This window comes from Tetrao urogallus, assembly GCF_951394365.1.
Source record: "Tetrao urogallus genome assembly, chromosome: 1".
In the NCBI taxonomy this organism is placed as follows: Eukaryota; Metazoa; Chordata; class Aves; order Galliformes; family Phasianidae; genus Tetrao; species Tetrao urogallus.
This window is the reverse complement of record NC_136813.1, coordinates 175505376-175532637: the sequence shown is the minus strand read 5'-3', so window position 1 is coordinate 175532637 and position 27262 is coordinate 175505376. Positions and strand designations below refer to the sequence as shown.

Below are 27262 nucleotides of genomic sequence, written 5' to 3'. Positions count from 1 at the left end.
TTCCCACTGTGAAAATGTGCTCAGAGTAATATTATAGCAAAATGAAGTCATATATGGAACACACATCTTCCATGTTCCTTGTAAAAACCCTAGTTTTGACATCACATGAAATATCCTTTTAAGAGGGAATTTAAAAAATAAAAACAGAAACAAACAATAACAACAGCTGATTCATATTTCCCACTGGATGCAACAAAAGGAAATCAGAATAAAAGTAAATAAAAATGAAAACATCACCCACACAGACATGTAAACTTAAAAGATTCCATTGCCAAAATGAAAACTGTGAAACAGGAAAACTTGGTTAACTAAGTCCAAATGCTAACATAAAAATGATTCAGTAATTTTCTGAACTATAGCTACATCTGATTACTCAACTACAAGGGAAATACTTGTGCTAGAATCGGAACATAAACAATTACAGGTATGTTAACTTTTGAGATGCATCCATTCAAATAAGTTTTGTAACATTTACCTGTATCCAAGCGCTTTACAGGGGACTCATCATCAACCTCAGAATCTCCACATGCACTCCTTGATCTTTTCCTTGGGTGCAGAAGTGTCTCCAACCTTGGAAGGACTACAGACAAAAAGGTTTTGGTCCCTAGCTGTGGAGAAGTTGGCTGGGTTTCAGTGTTCTTTGCAGACTTTTGGGGGCTTATACTTTTCGATTTGCAGAAGAGAATGGATGTACGTCTGTTTACATCAGTTGATGACTCAGCTACAGCAGAAACAGTCGACTCATTGAGATTACTGTCAAGTAAGTGTTCTGGAGTGTGTCCATTTATTTCTTTCTGAATGCAAGTGCTATATAATTCATTATCAAATTTTACTCTTTTGTAAAGCTTACTCTGCTCTGGATTGAGTTCTACTGGTTTGAGGGTTGGTGGTTCTGAATTAGTCTCCAAGTTTGAAGGAAGAGGTAATGCATCTGATGGTTCAAGTTTAGGGGGAGATTTATCTCCTGAAAAAATTATAAATAGAGTGTGATTTTTGAAAACTTGTAGTTATAAAGTCTATTATAAAACTCACTATAAATGTGCAGCCCACCAAATAAATTGTTGTTTGGAAACAAAGCATAACATTTTAAAAACAATTCTTGACTAACAACAATCTGTCCTAGTTAGTAGTTCCTACTTTTATACTGGGCATGTAACACGGATAGAAAAGTAGGTATTTATAGTTGGTGTTAACAATTTACGCTTGGTACTTCTTACTTCTCATGCAGTTATGTTAGTTTCATTAACTAAGAAAACTTTTTTTTTTTTTTTTTAAATAGAAAGTTGGGGTGGTGGATGATTATGTTAAAATGCACTTACACTGCCATTCAAGTAAAATATTTGATAAAATACATTATACAATTTTTTTTATATACACCTTACCTGCCTATGAGAAATTTTAATCAGCTAATCGTTTAAAAATTGTATCTGTAACCTGATCTACCAGAGTGAATTCAAGTGCAATACAAAATTTATGAAAGGCAATTTCTGCAAAGCTGCTTTACAGTTTTCACTAATAGTTTAATTTACAAAAAAAAAAAAAAAAAAAAAAAAGCCCCAAAAAACTCTCTCTCTCTCTCTCTCAAAAAAAAAAAAAAAAAAAAAAGCCCCTCAAACAAAGAAAACACTCCACTCCCAAAGTCTTGCAGCTTTACTAGGCACTAGCTGGCAAATACAGATGTGACAGCGTAGACCTGACAGAAAACAGAAAAGACATCACCTACTAATTTTCTTTCACCCCTCCCCCTTTTTTCCCCATTATCCTCTCCCAGTTTATTTAAATAATTTCACACCGAGAGAAGACAATGGAGAGACATAAACGTGAGCATATAGAACCAGATTCAGTTTCTCATCTCAAATGATGGGAAAGAAGCATTCTACTGTTGTAGCATTCCTAAATAAAAGCAAGAGGACTACCCAACCTGCTGAAACAGAGACCTCAAAATCTTTACAGTTCCCACAATGATCTTTTAAGAACTGAAATGAGACAAAAGATGATGCTTATTCTGTAAGAACAACTATACGATGCCAATGTAATGTTTACACTATCAAATGAAATTTTAAAGTTTAATTAATTTTGCGTCACCTGATGAAAGGTGACATAGCAAGATGTAACAACAAGGATTTAAATCCTCTATATGTAGAGGCTTAAATACTACTCTTTTGTGCTTTGGTTTAGCAATGCTTACTTTGAAATTAATGACTTCTAAGGGTAGAAGTGCCACATCATTTAAGGTACATCTGTACAGTAGCACAATTCATATTAAAAATATAGTGCTTAACAAATAGTGCGACTACACTCTCATCCTTTGAAAGCATACAAGTATTACAACTGGTAAAAAACGTTCAGAATAAAATTCAGCGTTCAATTGTATTACTTAACAAAGTTCCAATTTAAAAAAGCCCATGGTTTAGAATATCCAATGTCACTGTCATTTTTGAACAAATTGTAATTTTCTCCCAATTATAGTTAAGAGAAGATTCTTAGAAAGATCTACGCACTGAAGAAAAAAAGACTATTCAGACATGAAAAAATAAATGTCACTGGATTATTCTGCTACTGATTTCTCACATAATCAGAGACTTAAAACAGAATTGTAAAATTAGAGATAATTCACAGCACTTCTAAAGTCAGCTCCCATAAAGACCCTGGGCAGAGGATTCCAATCTAATCTGGTCCCTCTATCTTTTTTTAGCAATTTGTTCTCTTTCCTCTAAGTAACTTCCACTTCAAAACTGCAGCTTGAACTGATAGCTAACTACTCTTCACTGTAACTGTAAAAGCAATGTCAATCAACTCTGGATCATGCCTTTATATATATATATATATATATATATATATATATATTTTAACCTATTATAAAATACAGAAACAGTTACTGCTTACTTTTAGGACTAGTATTTGCACATTAGCTGCAGAAGTTAAGGGCTGTGTAATGAAAATGTTAAGCTACAAGATAGCGTACTTATATGACAAAGTACATTAAATTCCTAAATCACTATGTTCAGAGGCAACATTGCTTGAAAGAGGTTGAAATAAATAAAACACCATAGAACATCTTAAGAATTTTTAACAGCTTCAGAACAGGATAAGTCATATGTCGATTCAGCTATAATTTTTTTTTTAACTGCTGTCACTCAAATCTCAAGCGAATTATATATCTGAAAATCATTCTTAACCACAGTAAGAAACAACCACTATGTTACTGTTTGAATGGCAGTTAAGGACAGTCTTTTTATTCACTTCACCTCTCAAATATGCATTAATCTGCACTGGACTATTCTTTTTTTTTTTTTTTTTTTACTAAACACACTTGCACTTTCCCTTTCGCTCTTTCCTCCCCCCACTCAATGCTGTTATTCAAAATGAAATACATCTATAATGCTCCTAAATAAAAATAGGTTAGCTTTTCAGAGAAAAGCTGACCAAGAAACAGAAACTCAAAACTTCAATTTATTTTGCAAAGTGCATTTGATTGCATCCTTTTAACTCTGCAACTTAGGTTACAATAGAAGAATCAAATACAACAGTGAATTGTAATATATAGTTAGGTGTTTCTAGCAAGTTGTTCTCAATGGAATCAGTGGGGCCTAGCAAAGAGCTGGTATAGTTCTGAAACCACTGTTTTGAGGAGGAAGAAAGGCACAAGGGAAAGGGCTGGTTAGATTTAGGTGCCTTAATTCAACAACATGAAGTTTGATGACTCCTATCAATAGGTAGCTACTACTATTAAAAGGGAAACAAACAAACACACAAACATATCTACTCTCCAGACTCCGCCCTCCCAGAGTCTTAGCAGAGGAGAGGATAGAAAAGCTAGAAAATGCAGTACAACAGCCAGCATTCTCAGCACTGTTGGCTTAGGCTCACATGATCCCCAATATATATTTTGGCATTTAAGTGGATTTGTAAAGTATGAAGATGCTTTCTACTCAGACATTCTTAATTCCTTTTTCAATCAGATTTTTTCTATTTTACCTTCTTTAATATCCAGATTTTTAAAAAGCCTTGCTATTGTGAAAGGAGGTTTTCATTAAAGGGATCATTCTCATATTCTTAAAAATTTATTGTACATAAGTAGTTATCTGTCCATTTAAAAATGAAATAAAATATTCAAGTATCCCGTTTAATTCACATGATTAGAGCACCTTTACTGAAGAACTACTAGTACTAATTAAAACACGGTTTAAAAATCTTACCTTCTTCTTCTCCATCTTGTTCTAGTGCTGCACTTTCTTCTTCAAAACTTCCAATACCTGATTCTATTTGAGGAGCTTGGTTGTGTTGCTGACTTAACTTGTTGCGAATACTGCTGATTTCCTTCTTTAACAGCTTTGCTCTTTTGCTCCTTGACCCACTGGATTTCATTGCACAGGTCAGATCAAGTTTTTCTAGCAACTCCCTCAGCTGTTCTTCCAGGGACATATGCACTCGGTTTGCAGGATTCAGTAACCTATCAACTTAAGTCAAAACACGTATAATTCAAAATGTGTTTAATGTTTCCAGATAAAATTCCAACAGGAAAAATGAGTAAGTAAACAAAACAAAACAAAACAAAACAAAACAAAAAAAAAATCACATGCTGACTAAAAAATGCTATCAAAAGCTACTTAGATTACAATATTAGTTAGCTTCACTATCTTCAGTGAAGAACCTACGCTGGCGTAAGTTTCTATTGTACAATATTGCTACTGTTCTTCTTGAGTGGTATTTTTCTCAAGAAAGATAAGTAATAGAGCAAGGTCAGAAAGAAGACAATTAACCTTTTCTAACCTATTATGTGATCTCTTTCTTGTCAAGGAACAGACCAAGATTACACTAATGTAAATAGAATGTCAATCATTCTCCTTCATTTTCAAAACCTCAGAAAACCAGTCATTTTAAAGATGTCATTTTAATTCCCAGCATTACAAGCGTCCTTGACTGTTAGAACTAAATAGGTTATTTAAGAATGCACTGAAATTTATGTGTGCTGGTAGTCATCTTCCATGTCCTATGACCATATATAACATGTAAAATAACGCACTCAACTTAAAAACCTTCTTCATGCAACTTGTCAAATTAGGCTTTAATGCTGCCAAAGTAAGAATCTGGAAGACAATGCTTTCCAATGGCAGATCTAGTTGAAGAGAATCGACTTAATCTTTCAAGAACTGTTTGCAGTGGAGAAAAATAATTATGGTGAATAACCTGAAGAGCTACAATTACAAACATCTGCATGGAATGTGAGGAGCCAAAAATGCAGGTTTTAAAAATAATCCAAAAACCTTCTTACCATCTTCCCAAGAGAAAGGCTGTGGTGACTCAAGTTTAGGCCGTTCAGGTAAGTGCATTCCAGTTTCATTATCATAACCAATTCCTTCAGCATCTCTCCTAGCTTGCCTGAGAACTACACCTCCTTGATCTCTTAACCGCACTGCAGCTCTATAGAATATTGTGTCTTTTGCATTGTACTTCATACAGTTATCTATGATAAGATTGAAGTCTTCTTCAAATTCACTGAGGTTTTTATAGCCTTGAGCATCTAACCGTTTTCTCATGGTGGAGAAATCCATAGGATGTTTAATATGATCCAAATAGTCTGGAACCTTTGAATAAATATTTAAAACAGTGGGTAAAAGTACAATAAAATTTTCTTGATAAAGTAATATCAGCTATTAACTGTTCTGCATGTTTTAAGAGAATAACAGCTCAAATTAATAAATGCAAAATATAGCTAAGAACAGTGTATCTTGAGATAGTAAACATTTACATACCAACATTACATATTACATGACTTTGTATCCATGTAACAAATCACAGTTCTACTAATAGATGCTGAAACTACTCATTTTTAGAATTCATGTATGCATATGCATATATGTAGGTATATAAATGCATTTATACATGTATAAATGTATAACACATATATATATACTTATAAATGTTATGTGCATATGCAAATATACATGCAAACATATGCATATATAGAGAGACTATATATAACATATTCTATATATATATATATATTTTTTTTTTTTTTTTCAAGGTAAATGAAAAGGAGTTTTACCTCCAAGTGAGAATACAGCATCCACATTTCAATTTTTAAGACACTGTTCAAATTTGCTTCATCAAATAATCATATAGCAGAAAATAAGTACTATTAATATAGAATACTGCCACTTCATTCTGCACAAGTATTCACCAGAAATTACTTTGGTATATGAACATACTTTCACAGTAGGAAGTTATAAAACAAAAGGCATCAGAATGGAGGTTAGAAGGTAACATTGCTACCAATTACACGATGCAACAATTTGCTTCTTCTACTGTGGTGCCACCAAGTCATAGCTAAACATAAGAAAACACTAAAAAAAAATAAGCTTAAAACATACCTCTTTAAGGTTCACTGGCTGAGCAAATATACGAGCAGAATCCTTTTCCTGCAGCTGATCCAGGACTGATCGAAGGAGGACAGTGAATGGAGTAAGCTGAAGTTCCATAGCAACCTGCTCAATTTTGACCTAAAAGAGTAATGAAAAAATAAATAATTGCATACTTATTAAAATACTGTTCTAACATAAGTTGTCTTGCAGCAGTAAGATATGAAACACTATATAAAAACAGTGCTTCAGCTGAAATATAAAAGAAAATTAGTTTTCAAAACTAATATTTCTACATCTTAATATTACTTTCAGCATTATCACTTTGAACTGGTACGACGTATGCTTTCAGTTAATGAGAAATTATTCTTACTCCTCTGTTGCAGACTCAGTTTCAACTTCAGCTTCCCAGCTCAAGTTTTTATTGTATCTACAATGAGTTTTGCAGCATTATTTATATTTTTAACATAAATTCTTTATTTGAGACACTGTTAAATAAGAATAGGTTTGTATATGACAAGCAAAAGAAAAATTAAGAATTTAAAAGTAACATGTTTAAAATTAACCTTCAGTTGTCAGCACTGAAATACTTTCGATATGGAAAAATGAAATTCTTATCACACATCAATGGTGTGAATATATAAATAATATAAACACACGAAGTGAGTTTCAAAAAAAGAACAATTAAAGACTCTAAAGGCAAACTTGTTACTTTCACAGTTTCTATAGAAAAATGTTATCTTTCTGCAGAATCACTTTCTCACATCTAAATCCCAGCTATGTTAACTCTAATGTCCTGTGAATTAGATCCAGTGGTCACTCATTTGTCAGAAAAGTAAAAAAGTGCTGCTCAGAAAAGGCTTTTTGTTAGGAAAATGTGATGATAAATTTTGCTACAGCTCTTCAGAAATCAAACAACTTTGAAAATACAGCTGAATGGCTTGTTAAGTAATTGTATATATTTTAATCAGCTTGTGTGTGAGCACGCACACAAACAGCATACTCTTCGTACTGCAAAAACTGCATGAGAATACTTAGTCATCTTTTCTTCAGAAAGGTCTCACCAAATTAAATCATACGCCATTTACCTGCTCTCTTTTTAATTTTTCACGCTTACGTATCAGCTCAATCAGTAAGCGTGCCCTTTCAAGATCATGACGCAGCCTTTGCCAGTACTTCAATTTTTCTTTTAAGGCTTGCATTTCTTCATCATCTTCTCTCTAAGAAAAGAATCAAAAAGATCGTCAGGAAGTGAAAACAACTGATCACTTTCTATAAGCTAGTTTTATACAATTCCAGAAGTGTAGTCACAGCAAAAATGAAGTTTATTTATTTATTTTTTTTAAATAGAGCACTTGGTAATAAGGTTCATAATATCATAATACATTATACAGCTCATAATACAGTTCTACTTTTGAACTGTCTAGCTCAAAGCAAAATTTATATAACTGAAAAGCAGCCCTATAATGAAGATTATTTACACAAGAAAAGCAATATAGCAAATAACAACCCAGCTGCAAAATCAGATACAGTATTGTCACATCAAAACCCAAACCAGGAGAACTAGTCCTGAAGTACTCAGGTACTTGATGGTCTTCGCGGGTCCCTTCCAACTGAACTATTCCATTCTAATATCACCCAGCTTCTCCACAAATATCACATAAGCCTGGTAAAACAAAGTTCTCCCTGTGGTCAACACAGTCCACCTCTGCCACTTTCAGCCATGCTAACAGCACGTTTCTAACAGCAACAAGACCATTATGACTCCTGAATACGGAAAATGAAAAACAGTTTCTCAAATAACTTCAAATAGTACTACAAATAGGCAGTGTAACAATACATCAATAATGAACTGGACAACCTGTCCATAAATACCTGTAGCATTGTAGTACTTAGTTTGTTCTGCATACACAGAAAACAGCCTTTCTTGTTTGTTTTTACTATTTTTCATAAGAAAAGGTACAACGCTGGAATAATAATCACAGTGTTAAATAGGGTTTTATAATTCACCAGAAACAAGGCTGTTAAGAAGTACAAGTCCTGATACTAGGACCAAGTACAGAAAATAAGCATGCGTTAGAGGATTATTATATTTTATGTGAATATCCTAACTAAGAATCCCAGGAAGAAATGGATAGCTTTGTATGCTTGCCCAGAACTAGCATGAGGCAATATATATGTAGTATCATTCTTTTGATGGTTTTTGTTTGTTTTAAACAAACAAGTGATAAATAAATTCCACCAGTTATAAAAACTAGAAGACAGAAGACTAAGGAAAACTGGCTGAACAGGTGAACAATAACCACGCATTACAAACAGTGACACTCATAGCAAAAACATCCCTAATAGCATGAAATTACAGTCCTGTAAAGGAGCTTTATGAAATTTTTCAGCCAGAAGGTTCTAAAAATAAAACTGCAAAAAAATGGCAGTTTAAAAATAGCTAACAGATATGTGAGTGCTGCCCAGTATTTTAGCACTTTATATATCTTGGAAAATGAGAGGCAAGTAGCTATGGAAGCTATGAAGTCAGTTTTATCCAAATCTCTGACTTCACTGAGACTGAAAATCTTTTACCTCCAACTAGCTCTGTATACTAATACAGCGATCTAGTAACAAAAGCTCATTCCTTTTTTCAAAAAACATAATTGAAAAGTTCTTTCTACTCTGAAAAGAACTTTCTACTTCCCAATGTCTATTACGACTGACAATCTTTTTTTCTTTACAGAAGTTAGAACTTGACTTAGACAAGTAATAATTTAACTGCTGAAGGTCCTAACGTTTCCAGTTGTGACAGCAGTACAAATATTATTATTCACATTTTCAGTTCCTTAAAATTCCAAGAGACTCACTGAATCAGGATGTCTACACTGCCACTATGCCAAAACTTTTGCATACCCCTTAATCTGTGAGTGCAGATCCCGTGTGTGTGTGGGGAGGAGGGGGAAGAAGAAAAAAAAATCAACAACTGTTAATTGACATATTTACACTTTCTTTTTTTCCCCATAGTTTTAACTGTTTTTAAGAACCGAAATTTCGTTCTGGTTCCTGCCAAAAGCAGAAAGCTTGTTGTCTGTTTGCTTGCAGCCATATAATAGTCCGCTCTTTTGCCCTGTGTAATTGCATAATTCATCAGATTAGGGAACTGATCCTACTGAAAGTCAACAGAAACACACCAGTTTTAAGGTGGGTCAGGAAACCTAGATGCAACAAGAAAAGAATGCAACTCTGTTAGAGCAAGTCTGACATAGTTCATGTGAAACTTAAGTACTTTGCTAAATATGAAGGTGCAGTCGCAATTAAAAATATTTTAAGATTTTTTTTTTAAATTGAATCAGTTGTTTCACCTGGTACAAACACTCTCTAATGTACATTTATATCTGCTGATGTGACCCAAAACATCAACAGCACCTTGCTTGTTTTTTTTCATTAAGCATACATAGCCTCCCTTCTCTAAAATCAGTTTGGCTCATGGTTCAATAGTGAGCCTCCAATTCTGCATCACTGCTATGCAGAGTAATGTTTAAGTTATACTAGCTGACACCAATCCTCTTTACACTTCATTACCTGATGTATAACACATGCCTCAATTGAAACGAATTCAGGAAAGCTGAAAAGAGTTCAACACTGGAGTGCTAGTTTCCACTATCTGCCTAGTGAAAATTCTGACTGTTTATTTTAAAAATTTTACTTCACAAAAGCTTTCTGACAAGCAGATCTTTATATGACTTTCTCATTAAATAAATCTTCCTCCAAATCTTTCTATACCAAATCCAGAAAGGACAGAAGTTAAATTCAGAAACTGTGATGTTTTCTCTACTGAATGCAAAGCACTGTATTGTTTAGAAAAGCTAAAACCAATATTTGTTAATGCTAAGAGGGACACATTTCTAAGACATACAGATCATGTATCAATTGAGATCTCATCTTCATCCTCTCCCACCATAAAGGAGTGTTACCAATTGCTATGTATCAGTAGGAACACTGTCACTGTACCAACAAATCACTCATGCTGGATGTGAACATGAGGGAACAGCCTCATTCCTCACAGAGACTGTAACTTAACAAGAGCCAAAGAATTAATGTGATAGCGCTGCATCTTGATCAACAATTTCATTAACATTTCTGCTACTATTCATAAGCCAGCCAAAACCATTTTGTGTCTGCAACCAGTGTTCTTACTAAAATCTTCACTGCAGATATGACTTTAATCAGCAGCGCTTTTATCACCTATTTTCTAAACAGCAGCTTCAAACAACCATTACAATACCAGCATTAGCTCAACTTTCACACCTTATTTTTACTGAAAAATTATTTAAGTACTGGAAAAAAAAATAATGGGGCTGCAAGTTTTTTAAACTCCAGTATCTGTCATGATATTCTAAGCAGAGAAAGAAGTGACAGTATTAACCATTCTTTCAGAGGTTTCCTTGTTCCTCCAGCAGGTGAGGTGTTACATAAGCCAAGATCTTTGGGGTTTAGTGCTGCTCACTGATATATCATCACCTTCAAAAGCATATCATTACTGAGCTCTAACGCACAGTCATTAAAAAATAATTTGAAACCATGGAATGCTTCTTCCCCCATCAAATTTGTTTTAGTAAACAAACATTACACAGGGATCACAAATACCTTCCACTTGACATTTTGAAATTGCTTTCAGAAATTTTGTCTGGTAAATGCACACAGCTTTAAGAAATTTTATTTTATTTTTTAATAGAATGCATTTTATTAGAATAAAGCTTCAGCATAAACTTGTGCTTGTCTGTAACTCCACTGAACTGTGACAAAAGTGAATCTAGAAGTTGAACCAACAAATCCTTGAACTTCATGTATTTCTCTTAGTTCTGTTATTACCAAAGAATATAGACAATAAGGTTCAAACTTGAACAGTGTAAATTATTATGTTTAATCCTTACCCCATAAAATACCTGGTTTTGTAAATGTCGAAGAAGAAATTTGCTTTGAATCTTTTAATATATTTTAGAAATAGTTTCTTTTCTTTAATCTTTCAAACTCACAGGACACTGAAAAATTATTTCCAAAAAGCATAATGAATCAATGAATAAAATCTGATCAGTGTAATTAGGATAGTTTTAGTGAACATTTTGTAAAACATTTAGTAAAACATAAGGCTATCTTACAGAAAAGTATGTGTGTGTGTGTGTGTGTATATATATATATGCATATATATATATCACAACTTAAAAGATTTAAATATTGTGACCTCAGTTTGTAACTAGACATTAAAAATAAGGTAAAGCTTTTACTCAGTGCTGAATAAGACTAAGTTTTTACTTGGTGCTATGTTTCCTGTTAAATTTTTTTATTCCCATCACATACCTGTTGCGTGTTTCGTTGTGACTGCAAACTGGACTGTAGCCTTCTCAAAAGAGGAACACCATTCCTAGACAGCCTTTTAAGCAACCAGTAACTGTGCACTCGTTCAACAAACTGCTTCTTCCGCTGAATGGCCACCTGATTCATAATCTTATTTAATCTAAAATATAGAAAAATTGATATTGTATTTTTTCCAGCAAAAACATATTTGTCTATGGAAGTTAAATATCAATACATATATAAATGAATCATGAAGCAACAGCAACAATCATCAGGCTAATTTCAATCAATTACATTACTTTCAGTACAACTATCTTGTAGCAGTAGACTATAATCAAATAGGTCAGCTTGATACCATATTTCTATCAAATATATTAAGGTACTTTAATGCTAACTGATCCTAAAGGACATAAGTTTTTTCATGACCATCTATTTTCTGAAGAACAATCCCAGTTTAAGGCAGAGAATAAATTCTAATGTGCATTTTAGAATAATTTTCTTACTGAAAATAAAAAAATAAGCTTGACAATATCTTCACACAGAATTAGTAGTTTATTTCAGACACAGTACATCTTTAAAAAGTACAGAAAACCCTTGATGGTTGTAGAAGTTTGTCTTTGTATGATACTAATGCCTTTGCAAAATTAACACGAGATGTCCCAAGGCACCAACTACCTGTACTATTAGGAGGGTTGTTCACTCCCCTGGGGGCAAAGGGTGAGCCAGAGACAAAAAGGATCTCCCCTGAGCTGGATGTAAAACAGTTACAGAAAGGATAATATGAATGAACATAAATCTGTTAATTATTCCTTCAGTATATTTCCTGTAAGAAAATTATACAATGCATAACCACAGAGTTATCGAAGGTTGTCCAGTTGACTGTAACACCAAACCAAACAAAATTAAGTTCAAGAGAGGTGTCTGTTTTGTAGGACACTACCAACAGACATTTAAATAAAAATTCTAAGCATGCACATATGACTGTTTTTCAGTTTTTCCCTTTAAGTATTGGCAATTAAGCAGTATCTCAGCTAAGTGTCAGAAGAAATGTTTTCAAATACCTAAACAAACAGCAAAGTTGTGAGAAGCCTAGAGTAAAATGATTTTTAAGAATATTTTGGAAGCTTGTATGGTATTTCACAAACAAACATGCATGTGACTCTACCCTGAGTTAACCAAAGGGCATCTGTCCCTAGCTGTTTTTCACTATGTACAAGGCAAGGTGCAGTAGGTCTTCTCAAGGCTACCCTAAATGTAGCTACAGAACTTTCAGTCTTCACAGGATACAGGCTGTGCCAACACAGGCCTTCAAAATACAGTGCCACCGTGTCCTTTGTTTCTTCAGTATTCTTGACACATTCTAACTTAACCTAAAGGAATCTTAGAAAGCCTGTTGAAGTCTTGTGCTGACTTAAGAGAATGTATCACACACACAAAAAAGACCTTGCTGTGACCATAATAAACGCCATACACAACAGAAACAGTTAATTATACAATGTATTAAAAACAAAACAAAACAAAAAGCAAACAACAGCCAATCAACACCACACACACACAGAAAAACTACTGCCATGTCACTCTCTTGGAAATAGCAAAACATACTGAAACAAGATAAAACATCAGCCAAGTATATGCTTGGAGAGATCTCAGAATCATAACTCTATATGAAGCAAAGTGCATTGGCAAGATGCCCATCAGATGTGGCAAGACTAACCAAACATCTTTAATTACAGCTTCGAGTACATTTTCCCATTCACATAATGAACCATTCTTTTCTAAGATAATTATGATAGCGAAGTGTTAGAATAAGCTCAGGAGAGATGCCTGCAGAAGATATCCAGCTCTCAAAATACAAACAAATAGAACGTAATTCACTGCAAAAACTACCTAGCAAGCTGTAGCAATCTACTATGCTCTTCCTATGCTCCAAATAAAACCAAACACTGGCTGCTCGTATTTCATTCACACACCGGGCTTCAGCAGTAGCAAACACTGCAAATCACCAGTTCACTTCTCAAAATACAGAGGTCAGATGTTTTCCACGTGAAGAGCCTCCACAAAGCAGATTATCTGAATGATACAAGACATTATATCTGCTGCTACACCCTAAAACCCCACTAACTATAGTATAGCCCTGTGATAAGCTTTTTGCTTAGTCAGATGCTTCCATCTGTCTTGCTTCTACTGTTTCTACTGTCCAAAACACTTTAGATGACAGACGATACAACCATTTGGGAAAAATAAGACACCTTCTGCTGCAGAACCCTAGAAGTAGCACAGACAATTAATGCTTTTTGAGGCTCCCATTCTTGACATAGCCTCCTCAAAAGGAAAGTCTGGCTCGTGCTCACAAAGATACATTCAGCTGCGCTGAACTTGAATGCTTGAACTGAACTTACACACGTGTTATGCACCAAACTTTTAGTCTCTTTCTACTACATGAGCTAGAATCAAAGTCTGAAGGTTTGAAAGTAGTTTCTCAAACAATTTTTTAAATCCTTCAAGGTCTTGAAGGAGCTTGCTGTATACTACACTCACACTGAACTGCCCCAAGAGATGTTAAATTATTGAAGAGTGTGAAAAAGAAAAACAAAAACCATGACACACACACAAAAAACTTATTTATTCAGGGCAGGTAAGAGAGATCTGTTAGAAGAGTTAGTAGTTTTGCAGGATCTGACTTGCACAAGACAGGACTAACTGGTAGCACTGTTGGATTCCCCAGAAAGAAGTGAGACTTGTAGAGAAAGGTAGGTCACCTCCCAGAACTACACAAACTCCCATAGTGATTTATCTTTAGAAAAAATAGACACGGCTCACTACATGGAACAGGTTTTTCTTTTTTTTCTCTATTGCATACATCTCTTTTGGGACTGCCAAAGAAACTAAGATTATTATTTCTGAGATCTCGCAATGATGGGAATGTAGAACACACATCTGGAAGATAATACAAGTAGTATCACCTCCTCAATCGTAACTGACCTTACATATCTCAGACAAAGTCACAGCTACAGTGATCACAGAAAGAAAGCAAAAGAGATCAGAACTGTCCTTGGTGTCCAAGTTTCTTAAATAAAAGGGAATTTGCTAACACGAAATGCCCAAGAAACCTTGTGAAATGGACTGTGTTAAATACTAAACATTATCCTTTCTAAATATTTAAACAACTAACACAACTATGCTAAACTCAGCAGAACCAGTGGTGCTTCCATGACACTTGGTATGTTAGGTAACTGGTCTTACAATAGAAGTGCTCAGTCTCAAGCTGGTAAAACTGACAGTAACAATACATGAACTGTCCCAGACCAGCCATTTTCCTCAAGCAACTCTGACCACTGCAGCCTTTTGGATGCTCTGACACCACCAGGCATGCTCTTTGTACTCCTCACATTCCAAAACTAGGTATAAGAACATTCTTCAGAACTGCTGTGTTGGTGCCACAGACAAATGGGAAAGCTGATACAGTGCCCCAGTCCCATTTGTATCCAACTGAAAAGCACTGCCACGTGCAGTACAAACACAATGGAAAAGCAGCCTACAATGCCCTGCTTATCTTTAAAAAGAGAGAGGTACTTTTTCAGTGGAAGCTTTCCAATACCAGCTTTCGAAGCCTGAAACTATAGTCTGAGGGTAAATTACAGCGTTAATTACAACACGCTTACAAAAACAACAAAAGGATCAAAAGGATCAGAAGAGAAAACTTTCATTTTGAAAATGTCAGGCAGACTAAATTTATGTAAATTAAATTGAAAGTTAATATGCAGTGTCTTCAGCCAGATCTTTCATTTTAATCTACTGCTCTATGCTAATCTGCCAACAGCGGTGCTCAATGAACTGGTCAAAGAGGAATAGGTTGTGAACAGTAAAATTTAGTTCTTTGTTTCTTCTTTTTTTTGTCTTTTTTTTTTCCTTAAGCTAAGTACCTAATATATTTTTCTCCAACCCAAGAAATTTGCTGCTGTCATACTAGCAAAGTCATAGCTTCCTCCTTCCTACTCACAACTGCCTTCCTCTCCTAGTTTCAGCTACATGTCACTGTGGCAGCTATGACAGTTACAAGAGTGAAAACAGCATCTTTGGTGACTAACCATGCAGCAGTTTCACACAGGAAAACTGCTGCTTTTCTATGAATCATCTCCAACAGCTCTGCAGACCACACTTGCTTTCTAACATCACAGAGTATTAAGTATTCTAATATCTTAAGACTTCTACAGCATCTCTCTGTCCTCAAGTTTTAAAAATATAAATCAGAGAGAAAATTTCCACACTAAAGCTAAGCACATTATTTTCCCAGTATTACTATAGTAACTCCAGCTGAAGTCTTCACATAAGAATCAGTAAGACCAAACACCCACTAAAACCAATCATTTTTAATAGTATTTTACTATCTGGCCCGTGAGCCTCCAATTTCATCAACCTGTAATTTTGTATCTTCCTTTACCAATCATGGCTGTATTAAAGCTACATGCAAAAGACCAGCATAAAACTGTACTTAGGATCACCAAAATGCCAATCAGTATACCCAAGAACAATAAAATGAAATCCCAGTTTGCTGAGCAAATAAAATACCCCTATTTTCAAATACAAATACTGCAGATATGTTTTTAAAAGCTGTCACAACAAAACACAAGAACTCTAAATTGAATAAATTGTTACTGAGGAGACTCAATATCAAGAGGAGTTTAACTTTTAAATCTTGCTCAGTGAAGTTTTGCAGAACACAGTGAGACTCACCGGAAGCAGAGGGGAAAAAAAGACAACTACAGATGGTAACAGTGATTGCACTGATACTAATTGGAAGAGAATTAGCAGAAAAACAAAGTAAAAAAAAGCTACAGAAGTTTCTATTTTGGGAGTTGGAATGAATTCTGGGGACTTGCCAACTATTCCTCCTAGCTCTGTACATGGAATCTTCAGCTTCTAGAGATGCATCAAAGCTTTATGTTTTAAAAATCTACCTAATAGATTTGTCCTGTACAATCTCTTTTTCAGATTCTCAGAAGATCTAATAATACAGATTTCATTCACTGGTACACTTTCTGAAGTCTCAAAGTGTCTTCAGGTTACTTGACCAAACATGAAGGAAACACTTTTCCATGCTTCAGAAGATTATGAAACTGAGCACCTGTATCTCTACTTGCACAAGCAGCTGAGAAAAGTTTCTCTGGACAAGAAAGTAGAGTGCTGAACTTAAGTGTTAAGAAAATCTACATAAATTCTGACCAATTCCTGATTAGTTATAACCAGCTACTTAGTTCCTACCGTAACAATTAACTTTGTCACCTTTCAAACTTTTGGATAACAAAATGAACAAAATTAACTAACTAAAACAAAACCCAGCAGTAACAGCAGCAACAAAACGCTGCCTCTAAGGACAACTTCCTTAGTGCTCTCAGTAAATCACATGCATATACTTTCACCACTTCCTATACAAATAACTTATGTAGTCATAACTTTTCAAGCGTTAAAAATATTTTTCTGTACTTTTTTTCTTGTATCTGTCACAACCATACAATATATGAGTTTGAACTATTATCTCAAAAGCTAAATTCCCATTAAAGTACTACCCTAAAGAATCAGGTAAAACTACCTTTTCTCTGTAGTAAGAGAAAACTTAATTTACTAATTCTTGTGCATTCTGTAACTTGGGTTACTGAATAAAAAAAATTACAGGAAATCATTCTTCAAACAGTTCCTACTGAAATTCTTATTTTTCTACAGTACTTAAAAGATGCATCACTTCTCCTAACTGCCACAAAAACAAAGTTTATGCAGCTGGTGAAACACAGAAGAATTGAAGGGGAAAAAAAAAAAACAAACCAACAAACACCACCACTTAAAATGTTTTGAAGTTTTACTACTGTTAAATTCAGGTAATGAATTTTAAATCCTCCTAACCGTAAATCAAACACTCGGAGGATCACAGGATGCTAACCATGCACCTGAACAAAACGTCTAACGTATTTTAATTTCTATTTTAATCTTCACTGTTCTGCATATGTGAAATAAAGACAAAAAAGAAGGAAATTACATCTATTGATTTTTCCTCTATCCCCCCTGCAAAAAGAAAGTACTTAAATATGAGACATCCTTTCCAACATAAGGACAAGGAGGGGGAGCGAGGGCTGCCTCTCAGAAATCAGTCACATCTGACTTTTATTGTCAGATACACAAGTTACCTTATTTTTTTAATGAAAGCTTACTTTTACAACCTATTAAAGTCGTATTTACTTACATACATGTACTAATTGTTACTAGTAAGGCAACCAAAGTCAAAATTAACTGACTTGAACACAAGCTCTAAAGCCACTGTACCTTTTATCATCATTAATGTTGGTTTTAAATAGCACCGAGGCAAAGCTAGGAATCACTCTTGTACTCTTTTTCTGGTTTGGGTAGAATTATGTTTTTAGTGAAGAAAAAAAGTAGGCTGACTTCAAAAGATGATTTCTAGATGTATCAGAAAAGGTTCTGATTTGATCAGTCCTACAAAAATCATCAGTGAAGTGAATGACTGCTTCCTCTTCCGCTTTACACCCAGGTGGTTCCACCATCTAATTATTAGGTACAACCATAAGGTGACATCGTGTTCTCCTGTAATTAAAGTATTTCCACATCATTGTGTGGAAACACACATACACGTATATTCAAATATAAATAGCTAATAGATATCTGGACTTACATGGCTTCAATTGTGCAACACTGAGCCTCAAAGTATTACTGAATGCTTTTTCTAATGTTGAACTTCAAGTAGTATTTCTTATTCTTGTCCCCGTGCTTAGAAACTTTTAGAAGGCAGAGAAAATCAATGCTCTAAAACCCAGAAACTCACACACCACATAAATGATTAAGCAGCAACATCCATGAATACAAACTGACAGTGTCTCAAACTCTTTCCTAAATGTTCCCTTCTGGTTATGCTGTGTTTCACCACTCTCCCTTCAGTTATTTTTCTGGTCCATATTTCATTTTAGAGGCCACGAAGATTCCTGTGACTAGTATACCATGACAGCATTACGTTGTTATGAAATTCTAGTAGATAAATTATGAAACAATAACAACAACAACAAAAAAATTGTTTCTGCATTGATATAGCATTTCAAGTGCTTTCTTAATTTCAGGCACTACATATACATCATGTAGAAACAGAAACTAAAAATGAAAGTATCTGCTTCCAGTTAACAAAATACCTACATAAATATTACAAAGGATCTCAGTGCATGTTTCCAAAATACTGAAGATTAAGTATTTTATTTACTTTTCCCTCAGGTATATGCCCACAAAATCCTAGTTATACAACATTTTTTCAAGGACACAAATCCTAATACTGACTTTGTTTTGCATAAAACAATCACATCTTGGACACCTCTTTAACAACACAAGATCAAGAGACCATACCAAAATTATGGTATTTGTACCACAGAATCAAGAACTGAAGAATAAGAGAAACACTGTAATGTTTGCTGTGAAAAAAACTGTACCTTATTCACAGGGTAAAGCAACTATTATAAAGGACAACGATAGCCAACAACAGGGGAACAATTCACAAGAAAAGGAGTACAGAGCCAGTATTGGGCAACTCAAACAGAAAGCGAGACTTTGATTGTCAACTCAACTGTATCACTATTTCCTACCCTGGAAGTTTTAAGACCTGAAATATAAAGAAAACACTTTTCATACTTAATTAGAAGAAAAGAAAAAAAAAAGACTCAAATATTTATACAACTACGTGCAATTCAACCACCACATACCATACAGTGAAGTATGAGCCCCGCACACATTCGGTGCAAAACCGATCTGCCACTGCTTCCAGACTGATCAGCTGGTGGCCGCAGGACGCCCTGCACTCTGACTACTGTGTCAGTGTGCCAAGTACTGTCCATACAGCATAACTGACAATTCAATACTTCGTATTTAAAGAAGAATTGAATAGAATCTCTGACTGAAGAAGAACACTTACACAGCCAAGAAGGCCAGATGCAAATCATATCCACCCAGGAAATTTCCCCTGGTTTACTCCAAGTGCTAAGCAACTTACTGAGAAGAAAGCAATGAATTCACCTCAACACTCTAACATGACACACCACATCTCTGGAAGCAGACACTCAAGTACAGACATCCTGAAAAACTGAGGTACAATAAATGGATGCGCAGAAATAAAGAAGTGGAAGCAAACATTCATCTCCTATTATTAATTATATAATTTGACAGCAAACAGTTTCAAGCACGATATTTGCTAAGAAACAATGGTATCTGGAAAGAATACAGGTCTCAAAGCCACTCACAGGAGAATCTAAGGAACACAAAAGTAGATACAGAAATTCATGAGTTACAAAAAAATTGTGTAGAAATGATGATACTGTTTTACAATATTATTTTTAACGTATCTTAAAATGAATACAGGCATTTCAGAGAACAGAATTACTAAAATGGTGTTAGTAAAATGTTCATTTTTTGACATACATTCCTTATACATATAAGGAAACAAAATATATTCCTACTACATTCAAATAAACACAAATGGCAAGAGGAGTTTCTCCAAGCAGGTATGTTCAAATTAGCATTTATGTAGTACTGCAGCTACCATCTAAAAACCAGCCACGGACACACGTAGTCTAGGTATTAATGATGAAGAAAGTAAATCAAACCAAACACCTCCCCGGGCATTTCCTCAGTCTTCATAGATGTAAAGAACAAGGTTCATTTCAATTTTTTTTAGGAAAAAGAAAAAGCAACAGTGTTTACAGTTGGAGCATATGCGTTTCTTCTCTAAATGTGAATAGTTTAGTTGCTCTTCTTAAAGTTTTCCGGAAAGGCAAATCACATTCCAACTCCAAGGAAAGAGAAAAAAAATCCATGTATTTAAGAATAGATTAAAGGTACAATTTAAATGAAGACAAATGCAAAATGTTCCACATAATTCATTATTAGTATGAATTAGTATTAACTATTCCTCATCAAAAACACAGCTTTTCTAGACAACAAAAAAAGAACAAAAAATTGGACAGCTGAAAGTTGGGAAAAGAAAACTTTGACTTTTCATGTGCCCATTTCTATTTTGCTTTTAATTTAGATATTAGTTTTCCAGGACTAAGTTTATTCTTATCAAAAGGAATATTTAAGAAAGAGTCTTCTTGCATGACGACAATAAAATTTATAACAACGTTAAAAACTAAAACAGTTCTAAACTACGGGTGGGTTTTTTTTTTTGTTTTACATTTATGATATAAAGTAGCATTAAAATGTATTATCTCAACAAATATCCATGTATGCAGTAACATGAATCTGAACATACACGGAATCTCTCAGCAGAAAGAAATCTAGAAATCAACCGTCTTTATATACCTGTTCCTGGCAACCAAAAACACTGTTAAAAAATTCTGATGATGGCATCCTTTCTGTTTCAGAGTCTGACTTTAACAAAAGTTATCTATGGGAAGAATTGCCAAAGCTACAATTAAGAATACACATTCCAATTCTCAACTCTCATTTAATCCATGTTTTTTTCTTTTGGCAAGTAGACATAAAAAATACAAATCAATCAGGATGGTCTTCATTCAGTTAAAGGCAAATCATTTTTATAAACTTTCTCCCATGGACAACAGTATTAGTTCCAACAACAATACCTATTGCTAACTGTCAACTTAAGCCCTTCACTGGCACATCACTTAACAAAAATAATTCAATGTTACCAAGTAAGCCACGACACAGAACAGTGCAATCATCTGATGATGTGATCACACGGGAGCGAAAGGCTGACAAAATTAGTCAGTAAGTACCTACATACATCAGTAATTCTTATTACAGGAAAGGACTGCCATCTCAAAACACTGTTTAGATTAATTTAACTAGTTTTTAAATGTTCACTACCTGACACTTGGCAGCCAGCTTTCAAAAATCATGGTTTATTCATAGTATCTTAAGAGCCTCATACATGATTAACCTGCACATGGAACTGGTGCCTCTACTGAGAAACTTTTTACGTACTGTTTATTAAATTCAGTAAGAACTTAATTCAAGGGTTAAACAAATATAATGCTGTAGTAGATGCTGAAAACAAAACAAATAATAAAGACAAACTTGGTTTTAGTCCCAATAGTCCAATTTAACGCTTCTCAGCACATTATGTTTGAAATGCTCAGCAGAGCCAAAACCTTGTTTTTCTAACCCAGAGCTTTATTCCATTGCTCAAATCCCATAAATATATATTTCCACTGCTGAAATGCATTATAACTCAGTTTAAGTGACAGAAATCTGAAGTGAGATGACACTGCTCTTTCAAACTACAATGTAGCTAATTTAACCAAAATTCATTTAAAAAATCTTTAACTCCCGAAATAAAAAGCATTCAAAAGCCACCATTATCTTCCAATTCTGTTAATTACATATGAAAACAGACTTTATAACATTCCTGCTTTTTCATTCAAGCATCACTTCACTAGCCTCACCAGATCTAGAGCCATCTGCCAGCCCCCCGATCATCACTGCTAAAATATAAAAATATGGCATGTTAAATGTAAAGGGCATCCTTCAGCTTCAATGTTTACATTTTGCACTTAAGTAACAGCTTCTGCGAAAACTGTGATACACTAATAAAAGAATCAGCAGAAGTTCTTACAAAGGATATATTCATAAGCAAACACATGGTGTTAAGATTAAAACTCTTTTGCACACACATTAGTTTTTGTTCAACGAGAAAAACTGTACCAATGTTATGGGACTACAGATCTGCTAGCATAATTGTGTGGGAGAGAACATTCATGTTGGGTTACACAACTGAGACTGCATTAGCTGAAGTATGATGGGTACCAAATTCACACAACTCTTCATAAACGCTACTGCATTTGCAAAAAGTAAAAGAAGATGTAGGAAAAACTTTCTGAGAAATTATTTTGTACCACAAGGAAAATACCTGTTGGAAGACTTTTTGTACCTGCATAGATCATACAGTACATGCTTATATTTAAGTTAGACGAACTAAAAACAGTATAAAAATCCTATACACGCAAACCTGTTTTTCATTTTGGAACTCTTTAGTTAGGAAAAGAAGTTCAGATTACCAGCTTGTAAAACACAGTTAACTTTGAGCCTGGCTTTTTAAAATAAAGGTCAAGTACATATGCTATTTTGAATTCTGTGGTTAATTTTCAAAAGTACAGCAGACAACAAGAGAACAAACAACATGATTTGGTCTGACCGAAAAAAAAAAAAAAAAGAAAAAGAAAAAGACAGGACTCTTACTAACTCCTCTAAAGAAGTTACGGCATTTTTAACATATTACTGCTGAAGTGCAACATACATAATTTACATTAATCTTCTGAGCATGATCTTTAAGACATAACAGAAACGGACAAAAACTTTTAAGCCTCCATCTAAAACATCAGCTTAAAATTAAACAGATAAATTACGTAAAGCTTTCTCTAACTTGGATGGTTTGCTTACCTCTGGGGGGGAATATAAGGAGCAGATACGGTTGGCATAACTGTACAGGGTTCAACAACTGTTTTCTTGGCTTTTTTTGTCTTTTTTCTGACTTTTGATGTAGACCTAGCAGTTCTGACTGATCCCTCCTTTCTACAAACACCGTTTTTGATTTCAGCTTCTCCATAAATATTTAGAGGTCTCCGTATGCAACCTGGCGGAGTATGTACATCACAATAGGCAGTCTTTTTTACAGAGAACGTCGTCCCACTGCCAGTCAGTTCTTTCACAGGTTCCATTTTCATATACAGACCAGCCTTTTGAGCACATGTCACATGGAATGCAGTGTAGCAGTTTGCTTTGTGGCACTGGATGCAGGCACCAACACCTTTCTGTTTACAGAGGTAGCACGTTAACTTCCATCTGGCTGGGGGAATGTTCCTGACACCGTCAATTGGCTCAATAAAAACTGTATTGGCAAATCCAACCTCTGGAATCCACAAAGCACACACAACATGTCCCCAACGATCATCATCAGTCTTTTTAAAGGCACCTCCCTTGTTTGGGCACAGCACACAGTCTACAGGCCGAGAACGGGACTGCAGACAGTGTCTGCAGAGCCATTGGCCCTCGGGTATATATGGCACCCCATAGCATTCCTGATGTACTGCTAAATTACACATATCACAAAACAGGATTACATTGCTGTTCTGACATTCACCATCCATGCATATACAACATACCGCGTCTTCATCAATTAAAGACTGATGATCACCCTGTTTTTGGTTCTCACAATAGGACTCTTTCTCAAACCTATCCATAAGGAATTCAAACATGTTCTGGGAAACAACCGACACTCCGTCGCTTTTCCGCTTTTCGTTAATTATTTCTAACCACGCATAATCTTCCTCATCCATGTCATACTCGACTTCATTATCAAGTTCTTCTGCTGACTTCTCAATGAACTTATAATAAACCGGAGGTCTCCGAGGAGCTGAAGGGGGACTGTACTCAACAATCCGTACTTTTGGTTCTGGAAGAGGAGCTGTTGTAGCAGGTATGCCATGTGAGCTAGGAAGAGCTTCATTTTTCTTTTTCACTTTGTTGTTTTTATGCCGTTTGCTTCTTAGACAAACTGGTGGTCTTTCACTATTTTCCTTATTGCTGTTGCATTCACTCATTTCCTGGGCTGTAAGATCATCTTCTAATATAATCTCTAAAGGATCAAAGATACTGATCCTATGTAGGCGACCTTCAATTTCTATTTCAACCATTCTTTGAGCTTGAGCGTACGTCAAGGTTTCTCGTGTAGGGGAGTGCTTAATACTGCATGGGGAAGAGGAATGCCTTGTTGCCGATACTCGATGACATCTTCCTTTCCTCCTCATTTGGTAATGTTTCCCTAAAACGAGAGTAACAATTAAAATTATAAACTCTGAAAATTTATGTAAGATTAGGTTTTTTTATAGCAAGAAGGAACTTCAGTTCTATGGCCCCCAAATGACCTGTCCAACCTTTTGGAAAAGGAAACAAAATAGAATATAAAAGACCCAGCTTATCTAAGCAAGCACAGCTATACACAGTACATAATAAAAAAGAGCTTCAGAAGAGCTAACTGTAACAACTCTTAATAAGACAATAATAAAAAATGCTAAGATAAAAATGATAACTGTTACACTGTAGGAAAATCTTTAATACAGTATTTCCATTTGCTGAGTATGTGCAGTTTTTCTCAACAGCCTGAATTTTTTTTCCTCCAGATCTCACCTCCAAAAGAACTAACATAATCCTGGAAGAAAAGTAAGTCTTCCCCACAACTTTATCCCACGCAATTCAAAAATCCTAACAACAACTCCTTGATTACCCCCATTCTCATAGATAGAAAAACATGCACACCTCCAAAGTTGACAAAGCTTTTCTAAACTAAAATTCTTTTGAGTCTACAGTTCTTTACCTAACTACATATCCACAGAAACAACTTCTGTATTTAAGAATTACAACATATCCATATCCAGAAAGACCAATGTACATTTTATTATTTTATCTAACTCCCACGTTAGTAAGCTGAATCCCATTCAGTGTCAAAACTTTCAAATATAGTAACACGCACAGAATGACAAGAACAGAATTCAGCTCATAATAAAAACATTGTGAAATATGGACCGCAGTTAGGAAATACTCAACTTGTAAAGAAAATTTGATTTGTACTGAAAACATACAAAATGTGCAGCTGTGTGTGCATGTACACAGATACACACCCTCATCCCTCAACTCATTCTCATAGTTTTCCTCATAGCAAGAGTAGGCAAATAACTTCCAGTATTTCAATCCAAATCCAAGCTCTTTATACAATTAAATTGACATAGCGTTCTAGTTCCAAGACACCTATTGGAGTAAGGTCAGCCTCTGTTATACCCACCATACCAAAAAAACCTAGCTAGTTTCCTCCCTATGAAACACTGTAACTAGGGCAGGAATTCAATTTGATTACAAAGATCCTAACTGAGAGCTTCCATGCTTACACCCTTTCAGACATTTCTTTTTCTATGAAGTTTGAAAAAAATATTACAGAACTATTAATTTCAAGCCTACAAGGCCCTTCTACCTTTTTCATTTTCTCTGATAAATCAGTAATAAACAAACCGTTGATTTTTAATTAACTGCTTAAACTATTATTACAGCCTCACCATTTTAATTCTTGTCAATCAGAAATTCTGCACTTCATGTCTTCTATTAGTTAAAATAATTCCACTCACATTAACATGTCAAAAGAGCTCAAAGCATGATTATTGTCAGAGCAGTATAATTACTTCATGAAGAAAACAGCAAAGACCAGAATGGTTGACATGCAAAACACTTTTTTTTTTTGTCAGTCTGTGATGCCACTTTCAACAAGTCTACTCTCGTAGTCCTGAAGGAACTTATTTTAATGGAGGGCAAGGTAATGCAGGCAGCTAGCATTAAAAGTAGCCCCTTAGAGAGTCTTATCTGCTCTCAAACCAATCTTCTTTTCCCAAGAAGAAATTTTAAAAATGAATCTATGCTCCCTGTTATTCATGTGCGAGTTAAGTACCTTCCTCACAGATCTGACTTCTGTATATGTATCTCCTAATTCTCAGTACTTATTTTTACAGCATGAGCTCAAAAGCCAGTGCTTAATCATCACATTTTTTCTTATCGTTTTTATAAACAAGAGATTAATAAAAAAAGATTCTATCACCTCTTCAAACAAGCATGAAAGAAATAATAGCTTACTTCTGTTCAAAAACATAAGATTAAGTTAGATCGTTTTTTTAACTGCAGAAAAAGTTTAATCCGCTAACGCTATTATAAAAGGTTCAAAAACCAGAAACAACAACAGTTTATCTGAAATTAGAAGTCAGTTTCCACAGTTTCACAACAGATGTTGTAATGCAGAGGGGAAAGATAACAGTGATTCACATTTGTTTATCAGCATGAATGAAGATTTTTCAGCTCAAGCACACTGACGTGTAAATGTACAGCAACCCACTTATGACAGTGTGGTTGCATTTTATGGCATATTTTGGTAACGGTATCGCATTTAGCCAACAAAAAACAAACAAACCAAAAAACCCAAATCATTTAAATTTTGTTTACCTCACATTTAACTTCAATTTTGTCCAGATGTAAAGGTGTTTTCTTTTTTAGTATCTCACCCTACAACCATGAACAGACACACAACCAGCCAAGATGTCCATGAGGGCAGTTTTGAACTAATTACTGAGAGAGATGGAAAGTAGCCTTCAGAAATGAAAATCTGTGCTTGTTTGCCCACATTTAATTATCAAGCCTAGCCCAGAAGTAAGGGGAGGAGTGGAAAGCTAGATTTCCATGCTCTCTGCCTCTCCTTGAAATTCTTAAGCACGACTGCAAGAAGGCAAAAAGAACAGGAAGAAAATATTTTAAAGCACATTCTTGCTTAGGATTACTGTCATAAATGTCAAACTGTATGAATCAGAATGCTAAAAAAAATGATTGAGCCATCATCTAAGCATCTTCCTTGTAATACTTGTCTATAAATAAAACTAAATCACAAAGCAGATGATAATTTCCTGGGAGTACGGATACCACACAAACTGTAACAGAGCAAACACAGAATTGGAACCAGTATTAATCTG

At 34.8% G+C, this 27262-nt stretch overlaps 1 protein-coding gene across 5 annotated transcripts in view; it reads right to left on the bottom strand.

The window, feature by feature from the left end:
• The window catches only part of BRD1 (bromodomain containing 1), a gene marked incomplete at both ends in the record, with an annotated part of 51350 nt that extends 26825 nt beyond the window's left edge, over positions 1-24525 (bottom strand). Inside the window, 7 exons of one of the 5 annotated variants that reach the window (XM_079549396.1) lie at positions 476-964; positions 4200-4460; positions 5276-5588; positions 6375-6503; positions 7451-7582; positions 11706-11862; positions 23145-24525. In XM_079549396.1, coding sequence (XP_079405522.1) covers positions 476-964; positions 4200-4460; positions 5276-5588; positions 6375-6503; positions 7451-7582; positions 11706-11862; positions 23145-24511 — 2848 coding nt within the window. Of the gene's footprint in view, positions 1-475; positions 965-4199; positions 4461-5275; positions 5589-6374; positions 6504-7441; positions 7583-11705; positions 11863-23144 lie in introns of all 5 variants that reach the window. The other 4 variants (XM_079549397.1, XM_079549399.1, XM_079549400.1 and 1 more) reach the window with 4 other exon arrangements.
• Between the last annotated feature and the right edge of the window lie 2737 nt (positions 24526-27262).